Source organism: Lissotriton helveticus, chromosome 3_1 (assembly GCF_964261635.1).
Source record: "Lissotriton helveticus chromosome 3_1, aLisHel1.1, whole genome shotgun sequence".
Taxonomy (NCBI): domain Eukaryota; kingdom Metazoa; phylum Chordata; class Amphibia; order Caudata; family Salamandridae; genus Lissotriton; species Lissotriton helveticus.
This window is the reverse complement of record NC_136061.1, coordinates 281,055,205-281,074,648: the sequence shown is the minus strand read 5'-3', so window position 1 is coordinate 281,074,648 and position 19,444 is coordinate 281,055,205. Positions and strand designations below refer to the sequence as shown.

At 43.0% G+C, this 19,444-nt stretch overlaps 1 protein-coding gene across 3 annotated transcripts in view; it reads right to left on the bottom strand.

Moving 5' to 3' along the window:
* The window catches only part of BCAS3 (BCAS3 microtubule associated cell migration factor), a 4,343,716-nt gene that overhangs the window by 1,745,809 nt on the left and 2,578,463 nt on the right, over positions 1-19,444 (bottom strand). For all 3 annotated transcript variants that reach the window (XM_078679810.1, XM_078679809.1, XM_078679811.1), the window contains exons 18-19: positions 16,312-16,477; positions 5,295-5,395 (exon numbers count right to left, since the gene is read on the bottom strand). In XM_078679810.1, coding sequence (XP_078535936.1) covers positions 5,295-5,395; positions 16,312-16,477 — 267 coding nt within the window. The remainder of the gene's footprint in view (positions 1-5,294; positions 5,396-16,311; positions 16,478-19,444) is intronic.

Sequence of the window (19,444 nt, the reverse complement as noted above, 5' to 3'; positions counted from 1 at the left end):
AACTACCAAGCCAATTCTTCACCAGAAAGGATACAAGCTACCGGGGACCGGTTTCTGGCATTTCAGCCTCGTCGGCCCGGCTTGCTTGAATCCTGATGGAGCAGTGAGCAAGGGACTCATGTCTGAGTATACCCTGCCACACCTATAGTGGCCAAAAACGATTCAGAAAAGGGGGTGGTGATGAACAGAGTGTCTGAATTAAGCAGACCACTCTTACCCAGTCCAAAGATCAGGGCTTGATCCATCACCGTTATTTAGCTCACTGCCCCATCCCAGCTCAGAACCTGGCTATATGCAAATTAGTCTGTCCCTGGCCCAGTGCATCATGGGAACAGGGCAGACCAAACTACCAAGCCAATTCTTCACCAGAAAGGATACAAGCTACCGGGGGACCGGTTTCTGGCATTTCAGCCTCGTTGGCCCGGCTTGCTTGAATCCTGATGGAGCAGTGAGCAAGGGACTCATGTCTGAGTAATCCCTGCCACAACAGTCCCTTGCTCATTGCACCATCAGGATTCAAGCAAGCCGGGCCGACGACGCCTGAAATGGCAGAAACCGGTCCCCGGAAGCTTGTTTCCTTCCCAGTACAAGAATTGGCTTGGTAGTTTGGTTTGCCCTGTTCCCATCATGCACTGGGACAGGAACAGACTAATTTGCATATAGCCAAGTTCTGAGCTGGGATGGTGCAGTGAGCTAAAAAACGGTGATGGATCAAGCCCTGATCTTTGGACTGGGTAAGAGTGGTCTGCTTAATTCAGGCACTCTGTTCATCACCACCCCCTTTTCTGAATCATTTTGTCCACCATAAGCGTGGAAGGGTATACTCAGATGTGAGTCCCTTGCTCATTGTACCATCAGGATTCAAGCAAGCCGGGCCGACGACGCCTGAAATGGCAGAAACCGGTCGCCGGAAGCTTGTTTCCTTCCCAGTACAAGAATTGGCTTGGTAGTTTGGTTTGCCCTGTTCCCATCATGCACTGGGACAGGAACAGACTAATTTGCATATAGCCAAGTTCTGAGCTGGGATGGTGCAGTGAGCTAAAAAACGGTGATGGATCAAGCCCTGATCTTTGGACTGGGTAAGAGTGGTCTGCTTAATTCAGGCACTCTGTTCATCACCACCCCTTTTCTGAATCGCTTGTATGTAGTGAGGCAGACCATCAGAGATCCCCTAACTCATCGGGAGCCCACAGTATCCGAAAGCTAGTGAATATCTAAGAAATATGAGAGGTTCACAGCTCCGTAATTTTTAGTTTTGCCACTGCGATGCCACAGGGGATTGCGTATTGTCAGATGCAGCCTTAAAATACCCTCCATTCTTGTTTTGAGCTTGAAATCACAGAAAGTGCTTAGACCAGGGGACCCAGACATCCAGTAATGACTCAGTGGGGGTCCCCGGATTCCAGTTGTAATTCAGTGGGTGTCCACAAAAGTCAAAAGGTTAAGATACGCCTGATTTAGAGGCAATCCTGTAGGAAGTGATGCAAGAGTGGGGAGGGGTATCAGAGGGAATTTTTACCTACTTTACTAGGGAGTCCTCCCCACCCACAAACTAACAATGGGCATATAAGTGGCACACCTGGCTACCAGCCTTACAACACTACTTGACTCTGAAAGCACCTGCCTAACCTGTGCACCTCAAAAGGAAACGCTGCACCAAGAAGAATTGAACCTTCTGAACCAAAGAGATGACTTGCTAGCCTCCTGTTAAGCTCCAGGAACACAAAAGCAAAATAAGTCTTGCATCTGCAAGGGCCCAGCTGACCAGTTACAACAGGATTTGCCTGGGACCCTGCTGGTGCACCCCAGGAGATCAAGTCCTCGCGCCAAAGTGGTGGCACCCAAGTCCTGGGCCCATGGCTGGTACTAAAGTGCAGCAGCAGCAGCTCCTGTATATGGGCGAAGGGGCTGCGCCCCCTTTACTTTCATGGCTTCTGGAAACAAAAGCTTAAGTACTGTAAAAAACCTAATTGAAGTTAAGGTTACCGTACTACGCATTTTTGAAGGGGTTCCCCTTCATGATGACGTGCCTGATTCTGTACTAGCAGGTCTTATCCACGCACTGCCCTGGCCTCTTCCTCAGAGAGCGGTGACGTTGCTCTGATTTCTCCACCTTCCTCCAGTGCAACTATTAAAAACAGCCTCGGGCGTCTAGCTGTCAAGCCCGGTCTCCACAAACTTGCATGTCACTCAGTAAAGATGTCACAGGGTGAGGTGGGGCCAGCAAGCTTGACTGGCCAAACTCTACCCAGTGACAAGATGTGAAAAGGTTTCCAATTCCAACAGACACCGCGGACAAAATTATTTTGGACAAAATTATTTTCTTCGGGTCTGTGGCTGTCGTGCTAGATTTGGTGAATTTATGAGCACATTCCTGCTCAGCACAGCACATGTGAGAAGCCTGAACAGGTCGAGGTCCTGCTATATTAAACTGTAAGAAAACAAAAATTAAATCCTGTTAACTGTGACCTAACGTAACCTTTACAATCAAGATGAACAGCTCAGCAGCTGCCTAAAAAAAATAAAGAACTGCACAATTAAGTTTGGAGAAAAAAATATGTTCCTTCTCTGACCTTTTTATTTTCCTTTCTAATTGCTGACTCCTCTGCAGTACAAATCGGGCCAGTGCAAAACATTTTACTGACACAACTGCATGTGGTTGTTTTTTCTACATTGCAGATTATAATTGCTTATTGTTACACTAGATGTAATCTGCAAGGAGAATAAAACAAGTGGTTACAAGGTGCAACTGTTTATTAATTAAATTGATGGTTACTCAATGAGTGATGTTTGGTGTGCTTGTGTGAATGAGTGAGGCATTGAATGTGGGGGTTGACTGTGTAAATAGGTAGATGTAATGGTTATATGATTTGGATGAATGACCGTGTGAATCTTGATGCTTGATAGGTGAATATGAGTGGGTAGGTGAATGATGTAAAGTGGGAGAAAGTAAAATAATTGTTGAATGGGATAGGTAGGTGTATGATTTTTAGTGAGTAGTTGAGTGAGTAACTCAGTGTATGACTGTGGGAATGATAAGGTGGGTAGAAGAAAGAATGAGAATGTATGATTGCGTGTGTGAATGAGTATGAGTTAGTGGGTAAACAGCAGACTGGGTAAGGGCTTGGATGGGAGTATATAGTTTAGTGGGGAAATGAGTGTGTTTGGCTGGATAGAAATATGTGGGTTGATGAGAAATTGTGCTGAACATATGCTGGAAATATTGGTGAAGGTTTGAAGAGATTCTTGTCAGTCTCAGGCCTCTTGCCTCTTAGCTGGGTCCGAAGGCTCATTGGACAAATACATCCACTAAGCCTTCTGACAAAGCTGATGGGGGAGTTGGGTTTGACCCCACAGTTTGAGCTCCGGCACTCAACTCAGCCTCTGTGTTCTCCCTCTCTTCTCAGCCTGACTCTCCGAGAAAATCAGGCATCAGGTTTGCTCGCTATGCTCAATTTTGTGGTGCAATGCTGTGTATAGAGTTCTGTCTCACCACTTTTTGCAATCACCAGCCGCCACTGCTAAAGTGTACTCTTTCATTTTGCAATCACCAGCCGCCACTGCTAAAGTGTACTCTTTCACGCTGAAAACACTACAACGTGTGAGCCTAGAGCTCAAAGATAATTTTTTTAAAAAAGAACCAGAGGCTATCACACTACCGCTACTAAGCTCCCCGTTGCTATCGCCTCCCTGGGCCACCAACTTAAAGCTACACCCTTTGAAATGCTTAGGCAGTTTGTGGATAGCCTCGAACTCCTCAAGGCAAGACCTGAGGCTCTCACTGGACCTCGCCTGACCCCTAACATCGAGCCCAAGGGCAGAACCAAGCTGCAAAGGATCCCCCCGACGAAAAAAAGAACTAGAAGAGAGTCTAAGACCAACACAGCTCCTGCATCCAACAGCGCTTCATTACGATCAGTCTGAAACTGTGACCGTGGCCCAGACCTCTGCATCAGAGGCTTCTAGACTACTGCTACAAGTAATAAAAAAGCAGTGTTTTATGAAACTGTTACTGAATTGCGGTGATGAAAACCTTGAAAAATATTAACTCCAGTTCCCTTCATCACAACTTTGTCGTTTTGGTCTCCATTTAGAGATACAAATACATACTTATATTATCCTTTGGTGTGGGGTTTTTATTGTGTCCTATTTCTTACTTAACTGTTTTGGTACAGGAAAATGCTTTACACATGTTTTCTTTGACTTAAGCCTGGCTGCAGTGTGCCAGAGCTACCCCGGACTAAGCTAAAGTTTCATTTAAAGTAACCTGACTGGACCGGATACATAATAGTGACATTATTACAGAGTGAGGTCTCCCAACCACCTCAATTAATTAGTCACTTTCTCACATGATGTCTTTCTTTCTCAGACCCTGGCTTCTGTTGACTATCTGGTCAGATATGGTTGGATTTTTTTTTAAATTCTGTCACAGCTGTCAAATACATGAATGTCTTTTTGCTAGTTTCTTTGGGTAAATATAAAATTTTTACTGTTTAATGTACAGCATCCACAAACTTCACCAAGCACATGCTCTATAGAACACTACAGATAAATATATATATAAATGTAATAATACTCAAAATGCCCTGGGCTCAATAAAGAGCTCATCCAATCAATGGAAAATCCTAAAAAACATATGAAAGCCAGTGACTTTAGAATGCAGTCCCAAAGCCCATTTTCTCGCTATACGTATTCTTATTGTACTATTTTACAAAAAACAATAAATTATCTAAAGCTATCTGTAGCCACACCTAAAAATATGTTCCTATAGTACATGCTGTGGCACAATAGTATTTTCCTGCAGGCGAAACTATAGAACTAGCAAACCTGGCTTACACAATCTTGGGAAAAACGTGTAGAGGTAAATCACGTTGCTGACTGGTCAGTCCATGAGGCCCCACAATGCTCTCATTTAAGCCTCTTTTATGAACAGACAAAAAAAGTGGTGGTACTGCACCAACGCAGTCAGTTCTGTAATCTGGAGTGGCGGTGGATGGACCCCATGGAGCAAATGTGCATGTGCGCCCTTCTCAGGCAAACTGCTTGCAGATCCAGCTGGATTCAGCACTCTTGCCTATCTATTGACCATTCCATAGTATAACAGCTTCTCTGGGGAGCCTCGTGTTAGCCTTCGCATAACGAGAGACAATACCATGAACAAAATAGCTAATGTCAATGATCACTAGGTTTCAGAACCCAATGTCTTAAACCAAAATCAGAGCTTACCAACTCCATATGGTAGCTTGAGTAGGCAGCACCATGAGAAAATACAACGTATCAGGATGTGTACTTACAGCCAGCAAGAAGATACTGATAGTACTGAACTACGTCTGCTGCCATTAACAGGGGGTGATTCACATTGAATGGTGGTTGAAGTTCATTCCATTGAGGGGTTCTGCAGAAATAGTAAAAAAATTATTTCAGTGTGAAGTAATAGAAGGGGGTGGAACTGTGAAACGTTGGCATCATATTGTTACAAAAGTACAAAGCATGAAATATTGTGTCCGAGGCTTTTACTATCTGTGATCTTGAGGCTTGAGTAAAAAAACAAAAAAATAGTCACTTTCTTGCAACTGTAGTTTCCCAGCATTGGTATCTTCCATAGATTCAGATGCTTGACTCATTCTTGGAAGTCTCACTGTAACTTTATAATAGCAATAAAAGGCACTCACAGCTGTAAAGAACATAGACAGTGCCCCTTTTGTTAGCACCACAACCTCATTCTAAAGGACTCAAGATTCAGCCAGTGAGATGTACTTATTTATTTATTTGTGGATTTTTATATAGCGCTGGCTAGACGTGGAGGTATCAGAGCGCTTTACATGAGGTTAACATTACAAACAACATAATAACATCAGTTACTAGAACGTAGAATAACAAATAAACAAGTCCATGGAGCATAGAAGGTAGTGGGGGAGAATCAGGAGGCTAGAAAGTAGATTAGGTATGGCAGACCGGCAATGGAAGATAGGATTACAGGGTACAACAAAGAAGTAAGAGTTAAAAAGTCAGCAAATCGGTTGGGGTCAAGTAATAACAAATATCCAGTGCCGGACCCACTCACTGCATCGGATCAATGTGTAAAACATTGGAGAAGAGTAACAATAGAGTGGGGATGGAAGGGAATAGGGTCGCAACTATCATAAATTTTAAATAAAATTCACGATTCCGCAGACCGGCACCAAAATAGTGGAGGTATCCAGGGACGGTTTAATACACCAGGCCGGCAACAGAGGTAATCCCCACCCAAACAAAGCAAAAATGCAACAATCGAGAGGGGTGGGGGGGGCCACAGTGCAGAAACTAAACGCCAGTCAAAACCAGACTCAAGACTCCGCCGAACTGCACAAAACCAGTGAAGGCATCCGGGGCTGGTCCTACCCATTGGCCGAGGCAGCCCCTACCAAAGTTCAGTGCAAAAACCGCAGATGTGGTGAAGGTCACCGCCCCGAAGCACCGCGGGTTGACAAACGGTCCTCAAGCCGAGACTAGCAGATCTCCGAGGAGGCTGTCAGATGGGGGGAAAATGGCTGCTTCACACCACCAACTCCACTGAAGGAACGTCGTTGAGAAGCGTTGGAGGGCTGAGGGGGGCAAGACGGAAGTCGCAGCAGTCCATCCCCGGGAACATACCAGGATGCCGAAGTCCAAACAAAATGGAAGAGACAAGGAGAAAACGGTGACTCTCTTAGAGGCAGTTGCCTCTGGAAGCGCAACAAGATTGCCACGGCGAAGGAAGTCCAAAGAATAACCATCCACAACCTCAAGAGAGAAGTAGACCAAAGCGGGATGTAGAGCAACGACGTCCATGTTCAGAAGGTAGGTGATAGTCCTGGATCAACCCCCCAAAGGGTGATCCTGAACCCACCTCCTCTCAGCTGCAGTCAGCAGCTCAACCATGCACTTCGGCATTTACCCAAGGAATCCGCAGGTGGTGGATAGTTCATGTTATTGAGTGTGGCTTTCTCTCCTTCAACGATTATCCAGGAGTTCACAGAAAGTTTGTCATTAAAGTCACCGGGGAGAAGATGGTTCAGTGGAATGCTAAAATCTAGGTTTAAACGCCAAAGGCGATCCCATGCCCGGGAGCTCCCGGCCGGAGCTCCTCACCAGTCAGCCATCTTGCGGTAGAGATGAAAGTGTCTTTTGCCTCACCACTCCCAGAGGATTTCACACTTCAGATTTTGTTGCACAAGAGTGGATGGATGGACAATACAGGCAATATCTGAGGTGAGTCTCTATTCAGGTGGAGAGTGGGCCACATGTGGATTAATGAAAGATACTAACGATGGAGATTAAAAGGTAAAAAACGTGTTTTTTCTCCAGCTTTGATTCTTTCATAGATTCACATTCTTAAAACATAAAAGTAAGCAGTGTTAACATTTTATTGAATTACATACATTTAGTGAGGCTGGTGGGACAAAATAGACAGGCTCACCTTATTTAAATAGATGATGGAGAACTATCTGCCCCACCGCCGCATCTCTGTCTGCAACTGCTTCCAGGTAATAGTGCCTGGTGAAAGTGTGCCTGCTCCTCCATGTTGCTGCCCGCCAAATGTCTCCCGCATAGAGTGCTGATGAAGTGGCGATGCTCCTTGAGGCATTAAATGTTTGTGTTGAAGGTGTTCCAGGCTATTTTTGCATCTACCCATCGTGATAGTTCTTGTTTTATTACAAGGAAGCTCTAATGTGGTGCCAAAGCAAGCTCTAATGTGGTGCAATGAAAGACACTAGAAGTTAGTAAGACCTTTGCTATTTGTTTAGTTCTATCCAGATAGAATTTGAGACACTGCCTGATGACCAATCAGTGCAGAGCTCTTTCAGCTCAGCGTGGAGTATTCTGAAAAAATGCTTTGAGGATCACTAGTTCATTGAGGGGAAATTCAGTCGACACAGTTTAGGTATGAATTTGAGATTAGTCCTAAGTATGACCTCTTTTGAAAATTGCAGAAAAGGGTCTGGCTGTAAAGGCCTGGATTCCGCTTACATTTTGTGATGATAATAAGGCCAGGAGAAATGCAGTTTTCCAGGAGAAGTACTTTCAGTTTGAATTGTGAATAGGTTCAAATGGATCTAACATCAACCGTGAAAGCCCTGTATATCATTCCCAGTCTGTTGGTGGCATTCTAGATGGTGAGAAAACTCTTAATAACCCTGCCTTAAACTTCTTAACTAAAGTGTTCGACCATATGGGTGGCTCACTAGGTGTCTGTTTGAAATGCGAGATGGCTGTAGGTGAACTCTGACTGACCAATTCTCGAGTCTCATTCTTGAAAATACCAGAAGGTATCTGATTATCTGATGGGCCTGGATATAAAAGGGATGTAATCCGTTAGTGTGACACCACACACAAAACCTGTCCCATTTTGGAGTATATGTTTTCTTTGTTGACACAGTCCTGGCTTGTGCCAAGATAGCCTTATAATCATGGGGGATATCCAATTGTCCATACTCATGGTTCTTAGGGTCAGGCTGCTAATATGAAAGATTGCCAGTTGGGATGAAGAATCTGTCAACTTCGGCAGAATCGGTGGCTCTTGTGCTAGTAGTAGCAGATCCGAAAACCAGTATTGTCTCAGCCAAGAGGAGGCTACAAGAATTAGTCTGGAGGGTTCTCTTTTCATTTTGGCTATTACTTTGGGTAGGAGGAGAATCAGTGGAAAGGCATAGGCAAACATTTAGTAAAATCCTATCTAAAGGGCATTTAATCAGGAATGTTGTTATGGGTGCCTGCTTACATTAGAGCGCAGTTTCTTTTTCTTTTTAGCTGCAAAGTGATCTATTGTTTTCCCCATGTCTGGAATATTTGATTTAGCCCAATGTCCTTCAACTGCCTCTCATGACAGTCCTGCAATGTTCTGTTGAGGTAATCTGCCTGACAATTTCTTCTGCCTGGGATATGCTCTGCTTGGTGCTAGTGTCTTTTAGGACCAGTACTTTCAAGTTATAGATACGTGGGAGAAAGGAATGTAGTGTTCTTCTGACCACTCTGAGTTCGACTACATTTAAGTGTGAACACTTTTCTAGCAGTGTCCAGAGTCCGCTTGTTGATAACATCTTTCCACAGGCATCTGTGGTGACCATGAGCTGGCATTTTATAAAAAATCCGTTCTATTCAATGCCATTTCTAGAGCGCATGGCTACCCAGTGTGCCTTCCAGTACTAACCGATCATACCAGTACCCATATCATGACGAAGTTAAATAAACAGCAAAGTTTTCAACAGCTTCCTAAAGCTTAGTTCGTCTTTGGTCTTCTATAACCTAATAGGCAGTGAATACCATCATTTAGGAACCAGGTAGGCAAACGATCTACCACCACTTCTTGATTTATTGACCTTAGGAATTGTCAGTAGACTTAGAGCAGTGGTATGCAATGTTCTATTGGGAATGTAGGGATAGTCCACATGTTTTAATAGCTGTGAGCCCTTACAGTGCAGAACTCAATGAGCAATGCATAGATCCTTGAACGATATCCTCTTAGGAAGAGGGTGCCAGTGTAAGGAGGCAGTGCTGCTGAAGCAGAGTTATGTTTAGGTAATTTCAGCAAAAACAGGAGCGGCATCATTTTGCACCACTTAAAGTCTTTTTACAACATACTGGGGACTTCCAAGGTACAGTGAGTTGCCATAGTCTAAACACAACAGGACAGGCATTGTGGTTGAAGGAATGACTGTCAGACCCGAATTTATATTGTTCTTTGAAATCCACTGATGAGAACTTGTTTTATCCTAGAAGTTACCATCACATTGTCTTTGAAGGAGGTATATATCTGGGTACATTGTTTGTCCAACTCCACTTGTATGAGCCTCATGTGAAGTCCAGAGAATGGTATTAACACTAAGCAGGAGGTGGATGTTTATTTCCTTCTGTTTCATTGTTGTTTTGCCAGTTTTCATAATGCTGTTTGCCTCTCAACTGCCTATTACAGCTCCTCAAAAAGTGAAATTTTTAGGGGATTAAAGAACATTTGTAAAGATTCTGGGTGCGGGCTCAAGGCCAAAGGGAAGAACCTGAATCTTAGAAATCTGCGATGCTTTCTGTGACTTTGAATATTAAAATATGCATCTTTGAGATTTAGTCATGGAATGTATTAATTCCTCATTAGTAGGAGTATAATGCCCCGGAGTGTGACCATTCTAAATGGTAGTTTTCTCACAAAGATTGAGCTTATATGAATCTAGAATGGGCATCCACTATTTCGCAGTTTCCTTTTAACGAAGAAGTAGCTGGAATAAAAGTCTATATTTTGATGATGTTTTGGGCCAGTTCTGCAGCTCTTTTCTGAAGCATAATTAAATGTCTGCCTTCGACAAATACAGGTGTAAGTGCTTTATCCGAGATGGTGGAGTAATTGGAGGATGTTGAATAAGTTCCACCATGGTACAATACTGGATGATGTGCAGCACCCATTTGTCTGTATTAACTGCCTCCCAATTGCTGTAAAGATCCTGCCCACTACAGGGCCCAATCTTTTGGATGGGAGTCTCTTGGCATCCAGTGCCTGGAAAATGTCAGTGATGCCTAGTGTCCTGATCTTTCTGTTCAGCTTTACATTTTTGCGATTGCTTTAAATATGGCTATTGTCCCCTCCTATAGGAATATAGCTGTTGCAGATGAGACATGTAATCCTAGCATTATTGTGGAGGCTGGCTGGTATGGTGTGTACATATAGGTTTGGTATTGGCCTCTGTATGACTGCATTGTGCCTCTTGCTTAAAAGGCGTGAGCTTCCGGAGTTGTGGCTGTCTTTGTGCCAGATTTTAAGCCTTGAAGCAACGTCGTCCACATGCTTACCATATCGCCATTCTCCATTAAATGGCATGTCTATGATCCTATTTTGAACCTATGGCCTGAAAGAGGTGGCTCTCGGACATCCTTGCCTGCCTAATATCACTGTACCTGCTAGTTCTCTAAATTCCAATATTTCAGACTCCTATTACTGAGTCTATCAGTGCAGATGATATATTTTCTCCCTCAGGAAAGATAACTTGTACTTTCTGGTCCAGAAATGAGGTTATATCAGACCACACCTGTCTATTATGGCTGGCTACAATTGCCATTGCATTAGCAGCTCTTATTGCCATTGCGGTCATAGAGGAACCATTTATTCACCTCCATCTTGTGAGTTGCAGCCTACATGTGCCCCAGATTGCAGATTGCAGATTGCAGTGAGCAGAGTCTAGGAAGTGGTAAGGAGACAGACTAGTGCTGTCTCTTCCCAAGACAAAACGTTGTTTAAAAAGCGATTTTCATTTTCTGTGTTTACTGTCTATGCCTGTGGCTGCTACAGTTAAAAATTGTAGTTTTAGCCTGCCTGTAATTGCATATTTTATCACCCGTGTTGTGTTTTAAATGTGTTTTTTCCCTGCCCATGATTGCTTTCATTTAGTGTGTTGAATTGTGGGATTTGCAGTCCAACCTCTGTAGTTTGTCCCTCTCATTCCTTGGTGACAAATCTGTTTTCCCTCCAAATTTCTCCTTTGCTCTGTGCTTAGGCCTGTGTGCTCAAACAGTGCACCCCCAGCCACCATTTTGTGCTCACAAGCCAGTGCGGCCAGCCCCCCTGCCTCCCCCCCCCCCCCCCAGCAACATATATTTTCTACATCAGAGGCTGCTTCTGTGTGCTGCTTAAACTGTATTTACTGGTGCCTGTGCACTTCGTTTTTTGGCCAGCAGGGGGAGTAAAGCTTTATTCAAACAGTATTGTTAGATTTCGAGTTAGTGAAGCCTTTACCTGTTGAAGCCCAAAGTTGTGGATTGAGCCTGTCTGTCTCCTAGGAGATTCTGAACAGGAGCAAGCAGCTTCCAACTCCCTGGCCAGCAAACCTTGTCTGAGGTTGCTGGGACCTTATATGGTGTGCTAGTGGTTGGCACATGTGTACTCTGATTGGTGGTTGTATCTGGTGTTTCTATTGGGTTAGGGTTAATGTCCTCATTGGTTGGGTATTTGAGGCTTCTGATTGGTTTCTCGGTCTGTGATTCAATCATTGCAGGGTTGGGACTAGGGCTAGGGTTAGGATTTCTATTGGAAGTAGGGACTAGGGTTTCCTATGTTATTGGTTGTTGGGAGTAGGGTGGGACTAGTGCTAGGGTCAGACCTTTAATTGGAAGTAGCTATTTAGGGCTTCTGGTGTGATTGGTTGTTGGACCAGTTGTGGGACTAAGAGTAGGGTTAGGCTTTCTATTGGAAGTAGGGACTAGGTCTACCTGTACCATTGGCTGCTTGGACTTGTGTTGGGACTAGTGGTAGGACTAAGGCCTTTATTGGATGTTGAGATCAGGGTTTTTTTGAACTGATTGGCTCCTTGGACTAGGGCTAAGATTGGCTATAAGGTCCTGGTCTCCTATTGGCTCTAGATGTTAGGGCTAGTGTTGTGATTAGATAGTGTTAGGGCTAGGGTTCCCATTGGCTGAAGGGGTCACCTGATTACTAGGGCTACAAGAAAGGCCAGGCTTAGGGCGTCTCTGCCCGGGCGTCGAGGCTAAGGGTGGAGAGGACAAGGGTAGTTGCCTGTTGAGGGTGGAGAGGACAAGGGTAGTTGCCTGTTTGGGCCTGTTGAGGGTGTAGAGGACAAGGGTAGTTGCCTGTTTGGGCCTGTTGAGGGTGGAGAGGACAAGGGTAGTTGCCTGTTTGGGCCTGTTGAGGGTGTAGAGGACAAGGGTAGTTGCCTGTTTGGGCCTGTTTGAGACTGGTCGGGACTAGGGTCAGAAATGCTGCCCTCTGACTCCTTCCCTCCAAAACTCCTTTCTACTCATCCAAAAGTCTCTTCCTACTGCTAAGACTTATAAAAAATAAAAAAAATCCTTCACTCTTTTATCCCTCCACTATCCTTTTTCAATCAAAATTAACAGACTAACATGTTCACTTCTCAAACTCCATATTCCATTTTCAACTATACTAATAACTGAATAACATATCTACTACTCAAATTACTTCATATTTATACTATACTAATTTTCAACACTAATCCTTTATGGGTTCCGGAGTGGCGTGCTACTCGCCAGAAAAGCGCTTCAACACCCATCAGGGGTAACAAGTGCTATATGAATGCAAATCTTTCTTACCCTTTTATCCATCCACTATCCTTCTCACTCCAAGTAACAGACTAATATCCACCACTGAAATTACCTCATATTTCACCATATTAATTCACCACTAATCCTTTATAAGCTCCCTGAATAGCATGCGTCAACAAGCGAGCGATAAATAAATACAAACCTTTGTCCTACTCTATCCTTCTGCTATCATTCCAAATCCAAATAACTGACTAACCTATCTACCACTTAAAATGTACTTGCATGTTTCACTATACTAATGCAACACTAATCCTCTATGGGTCCCGGAGTAGCGTGCTACCCGCCGAAAAAGCGCTTCAACGCCTCGTCAGGGGTAGTAAGCGCTATATAAATGCAATTACAATACAATACAATACAATATCAATTCTTCAGCCCACAGTGGTGCAGTACAAAATATCATCGGGTTTCTGGAACTCCACTGTGCCACTTGCATGATGACAGAGTCTGCCTTAGTTTGGCCAAGGAGGCATAGAGGTGAATTTTCAGGGATTTTGTATATCGATTAGGTCTGTCTCCACCTCTTATGTCTTTATATTTATCATAATCAGAAGTGTCTACCTCTTCGTGATTATCTTGTGAATGTATTCCTTGCCCAGATTCTTTTCAATAAAAATAAATGTATAAAAGTAAAAAAAAAAAGAAGTGTCTACCTCAACGGGCAGTTAAGGTACTTCTAAGAATTAATGAACCGGTTGACATGGCTTTTATCGTTGTGTTTGTGACGCAAGTGCCGGAGAGTCTGGCGTTTGATGCAGTGGGACTAGTGCAGGTACCTGCTGTGGACCAGTCAGAAAACATGTCTAACAGACTGCTGTCAAGTTTTTAGATCTTTAAGAGGGTCTATTAGTACCCTAATCATGGGCCTTTGTTCATAGTTTTCATACATACATTCATACACGTTATAGTGCTAGCCATGTATTCTCTGTCCTCCGAGTGGTGACGATTGTATTTTGAGCAGAATGTCTCTGATTATTGCTCTGGGAAATACGATTGATTCCTTTTCTGTGCCCTGACATTTAATATTAACCTGCCCTGTACTCCATGTCCTTCGGAAGAGATCATCCTGATCTTCTTCCTCTGTTTCCGTTTCTAGAAGCTTCACTGGAGGGTGAGGTGAAACAGGAGCGCCGTCGACAGTGGTTGTGCAGTGAGCGATTCAGTCACCAATGGGCATGTTGCCAACAGGTCAGTTTTCGACTGGACCACCATCAGCGAGTTTGAGGTTACTGGTCCATTCGTCTATGCATCTTTGGGGGAAGGCTATTGTGACACTGTCTTTTCCCCAAGTTTCTTCACCCGCAAAAGCTCAAATGAGGAATTGTAGATGGGCGTCATTGATGTCATTGATGGGCTTACTGTAGGCACTAGTATTATTTTCAATTTTTTAGTCAGCGGAGAGGATAGTGGAGGCATTGACATTAGAGAGTGCTACTTTTTCTGTTAAGTGCGTACCTGCTGTCTTTTTTAAAGTTATTTGTGCCATTTTTTCTCTCATTCTCCTGAGGAAAATTCCAAAAGCTTAGTTTTGGCCTTTGAGGATTCCGAAGCTTCATGCTTTCTTTTTTCTCCTCTTCTTTTCCCCAATTTCACAGGAACAAGCCTCAGACTCATCGCCTGAGGAGGGGTGTTCAGATTTTTTATTCTTTTGAAGCCATCTGAGTAGTCTTCCCTCACGATCACTGAGGGTCTTGGCAGAAAATGTCATCAGATTTTCCACTCTTTGGCCTTGTGGTATAGATAGAGGCAGTAAATGCACTCATTTCCCACATGAATCACAAGCCTTAAAAAGGCTTTTCTTAGATTTCTTCTCAGTTGCCATTTCTCAGGAGCAGTAGGGAATGGAGTATGCCTAAAGCCCAAGAAAAAAGGCTAAAAGTTCACTCACCTGTATTTGAAGAACAGTAAAGTTCTGGAACTCTCTTCCACATGATGGGTAGTAGAGATCTGAGCTATGAAGTCCTTTGGGAGGCGTGAGACAAAAGGCACTCTCACCTCATTGGTCAAAGTTTGTGCTCTCCAGAATGAGGTAGATGTGTTAACTATGTGGGCACTGTCTATGCCCTTTACTGCTGTCAGTGTATTTTACTGTTGTTATAAAGTTACCGAGGGACTCCTACTTCAATGGAGAGGAATGATGTCAGCATGTGAATCGATGTAAGATCGAATGCTTGAGAATTCTAGTGTTTCAGTGAGCTGGATTCATCCATTTGGGATGTCGTAAATTTAAGTCACTCCCATCACAGGGTTTACTTGCAAGCTTAAAATGAGAAAGGTTTTCTGACAGCCCTGTGGTGTACCAGAGGACACAAAGACAGGGAAGTGACTTCTACCTTGCAATGAATGGAGGAAAACGGTAGCCATTTCTCTCCTTGTATATCTGCAATAAAAGCCCCCATTTTCACCCTGTGTGGAAGGGGGTCTATCCTGCTTGAACATCTTCATAACAACCTTAGAAGTCAGCACCTGCTTCTTGAGGATTAGCTTTGGTATCACTAAGCTGTACAACCTCAGCTCTTTCTAATGTCAGATTCAACCTGGCAGTTACTGCATTGTCACATCCAACTTCCAAACTCTCATTCCCACCTTACTCGATTAGTAAAGCGTTTCTTTAGGTGATAGGCTTAATAAAGGTGAAGATGCAAAAAGGTACATTTATACTCAGGGTCTGCACAGGGATCGGAAATATGATTTGTGTAATAATTATGACACCCTCACAGTTTTCACCGGATGGATTCCAGCAGTTTAAACCTGCTGACATTTATCAGGGAAAAAGTAAAAAAACACACCATGTGGAATTCAAACTGATTCTGCATTTTATGCATTGTTTCAGATTGAAAACTCAGAATAGGTATGATTTATCGCGAATAGTAAATACCTCACACTGGGCTAAGGGTATTTAGTATGTTTCGTAAATAACCCACTCTCTTCTGTCAAACTTGTAATGAGGGACCTAGTGTTGGGCTTAGGACATTCCTAGTGGTAAAATAGATGTGTGGCAAACTTTATCTGAATTATGGCACTTCAACACTGAATTACTCAAAAGACTGTTTGAGATACATTTTTCTGCAAAGAACACAATTTTCAAGAAGTGCAAAGAAAATCTCAAAATCATTGAACATTTAAGGACTGTGATGAATAACAAAACATGCCAGAACCAAGCACATGTGAACATCTAATGATACACAGCGTAAGAATCCATATAAAAGCTAAGAAGCTGGTAGTCTTCAGTACCTGACAAGACTCCAGCTGGCTCGAGGAGAAGTCACCATCTCCAAAGGAGTGTCATCACTGATCTTAGGGGCTGTACTCAGGGGTCGAGGCTCCAACACATGCTCCACCAGCGTGCCATAACAGCTAATCACATACAGAGATTCTACCACAAACTGTTTAGACTGATCTGAAAGAGAGTAGAAATATAATATATATTAATAACCTGAAAGAAGGGCCCTCATACTGAGCTAGCCAAGCTTAAATTACAATAAAAGGGGATTTTTGTTAGTTAGATCGAAGGAATACCACCATAAACAAGACAAAATGTATAATTTTATCACCCTATTAGGTTATACTGTTAAAACTCAGCATAAAATATATATCCGCTCCAAAGTACCTGAAAACCTAGGAACACCCTACAGACTTTAAGGGTCACTTTGATCAATAAACAAAGTGCTCCTTCAGATCCAGAAGATCAGCAATTTAAATGCCAGTTAAAGTAGATTTTTCATGAACATGGGAGAAACCTTTATGAAGGCTCTTTTCACTGAACTGATGGTGATAATTCACAAAGAACTTCAAGTTAACTCATTCTGTTCACCCAAACTCTTCTAATAATGGATGCCGCAGCAATTACATTACATCACAAGTTTAAGCACATTGAAAACGTATAACCATAAAATGAATCAAGAAAGCATACTGTACTGAGACCCCAGTTTAACTTCTTTCTAATTTTTATAACAACGTGCATAATACGGTTGTCAGAAATTACTTCAAATTGCAACTACATATGTTTGATTTTTACTTTGAGATCGGTTAGGCTTTTACACATATGTTTATATCACATATTTCAATAAAAATTACCGCCATACCATGTTCATAATGCAAAATGTATTGCAGAAACATGTCAGCAAATTCTTTAGATATTATCGATTTTGGGCTTTTCTTTCTGTCGCAATAGAATATCTGCCTTCCAAAATTGCTGTTTACATAATATGTAATAACAAGTAAGTCATTTAAAAACTACATTTTAAAATGACCTTTCCCATTTAAAAAAAATAACTTTTATTAAGTTTTACATGTGACATACACAATTCAGTTGCTGTTGGGATGAACTATACAATTGCTGAGGCAAAGATACCACAGCCTCCATTCCATTGTGATCTCCTGTTCCAACCAGCATGTAACTTTATACAATGTGTAACCAGCACCAATAACACCAAGAGTCTTCAAAAGCCCTTCAATTAACAACTTGTTGATGCCAGGTCGTGCCGCTTAAGTATCAGGAATTCCTACCCATGTGCTTGCCATTTCTGTATCTCAACGTGAAGCCCCATAGCGCTTTACAGGCATGGCGATTGATATAAGACCCTTCTGATTTTGAGGAAAAAACTTCCCCCTCCTGCTAATACCTGTGCTCCACTTCAAGGACCATTCTTACCCAAATTACAAGACCCCAGCTACTCAATCCCTAGGCAAACAAGCATCCCCACGTGCACCTTCACCGTTCCCTTTCAGATTCACCACTGTTCTCAAGGTGGCCGAACATCTGATTTAATTTCCGATATTTGTTTTACAGTATATGTACTCTACACCAGCACCCCCGCAATCCTATCTTGTTGTATGGAGGTGATATTTTTGCACATGCCACATCCAGCCTATGGGTGAGGGAACTTCAGCAGACTTCCATACCATTGCAATGTGGTGCTAATATAGTATCAGGGCCATACTACAAACCTAAATTCCGGTGTTTTTGTTTTTGTCCTAGTCATCACACCCAACATGCAAAGTCGGGGTGCACATCTACACATTGCAGGACACTCCTATATCATATGATAGAAGTGTGTATCTTGCTGTCAAAATCTGGGACAAAGGGAGGAAGCCCCATTAAACAGGAGACTAATGAGCTTCATGGAGAGGTAAGTCTGACGGAGGCAACGGAGCTGCGTAAACTTCAATCTGGGATTTTAGGACAGTTTTTTAAAGATATTTCCTAGCTGCTGCCCATTGTTTATCCGTCAGCTCTGAGTTCATGAAAATTGAGTATTTGGTCAGAACCTCAGCTTCCCCATGTGCATGTTGCTACTGTGGAGGAACTTCACTACTTTTCCACTGCCCCCTTGTGTCAGTAAATAGTGTAGTGTTTCTGCAGTGGTTAGCTCACCCTGTTCCCATTTACAGCGTAACCTATGTGCAATTGGATTAACAGCTAGGTATTGTCCCTGCCCCTGCCCGAAACTCTCTATAATATCAGCGATTTATTAGCTAGTGAGGCCTTACAGGCAACATAAAATTCTACTGCTAGTCCATCGATAACCAGTAGCTTATTTCTTGCCCTCTGGTCTATGTCTGCCATTAAATCTTCTATTTGCAGTGGCCCCTCCAGGACTTGGCACTGCAGAGTGTTGATCGAAGAATAGATATTTCACCAAGGTATTCTTAACAACCCACTCCAGTCCATATTTGCCCCCACAGTGTACAGTGACATATGATAGTCAATGAACACCTTATTGGTAGCACTCTGTACTATCATTGATATGAAATTTGTGATTCTAATGGCTCCTACTGGGACTCTGGGAATTTCTAACATCAAACGCCATGCCAGCATCCTAAAAGCTCTATATCACCCTCTGCAAGTTGGCATGGAACGTATTCCCTATAGTATAGTTCCCAATCTATCCAGTAATCTGCATGCTTTTTAGGTCTAACTTTGGCAGCACATGGGCGGTCTCTTTGAGACATGCTGTGTCCAGAATATTGTCTGGAAGCTCTGCCCATCTTTTTAATTGGCTTCTTTGACTGTTCTTCCTAAATTCTTGTTTTTTGTTGGTTAATGCATATATTACTCTCTCCTTTTGTACTGTTGTAACCTCCCATGATGACTGCCCCTGTTACATGAGATCTTACACTGAATGTTTTATTCACAGTTTTTGAGCACTCTTTTTTTACTCACTTTTTGAGAGTTTGTGTTGGAGCCACAATTGCACTTGGAAGAGCTCCAGTTCCACGCTCGTTGTTGCTTGTTTTTTTGGGTGGTTTGTCGCTGCTTGTTTTCGTTCCCTGACAACAACGTGCTTCGATCTTATCATGTTTAGGATTTACGGATTTTTTTTGTGGCTTGCTCGCTTATCATTGATGCTTGGGGTGCATCTTC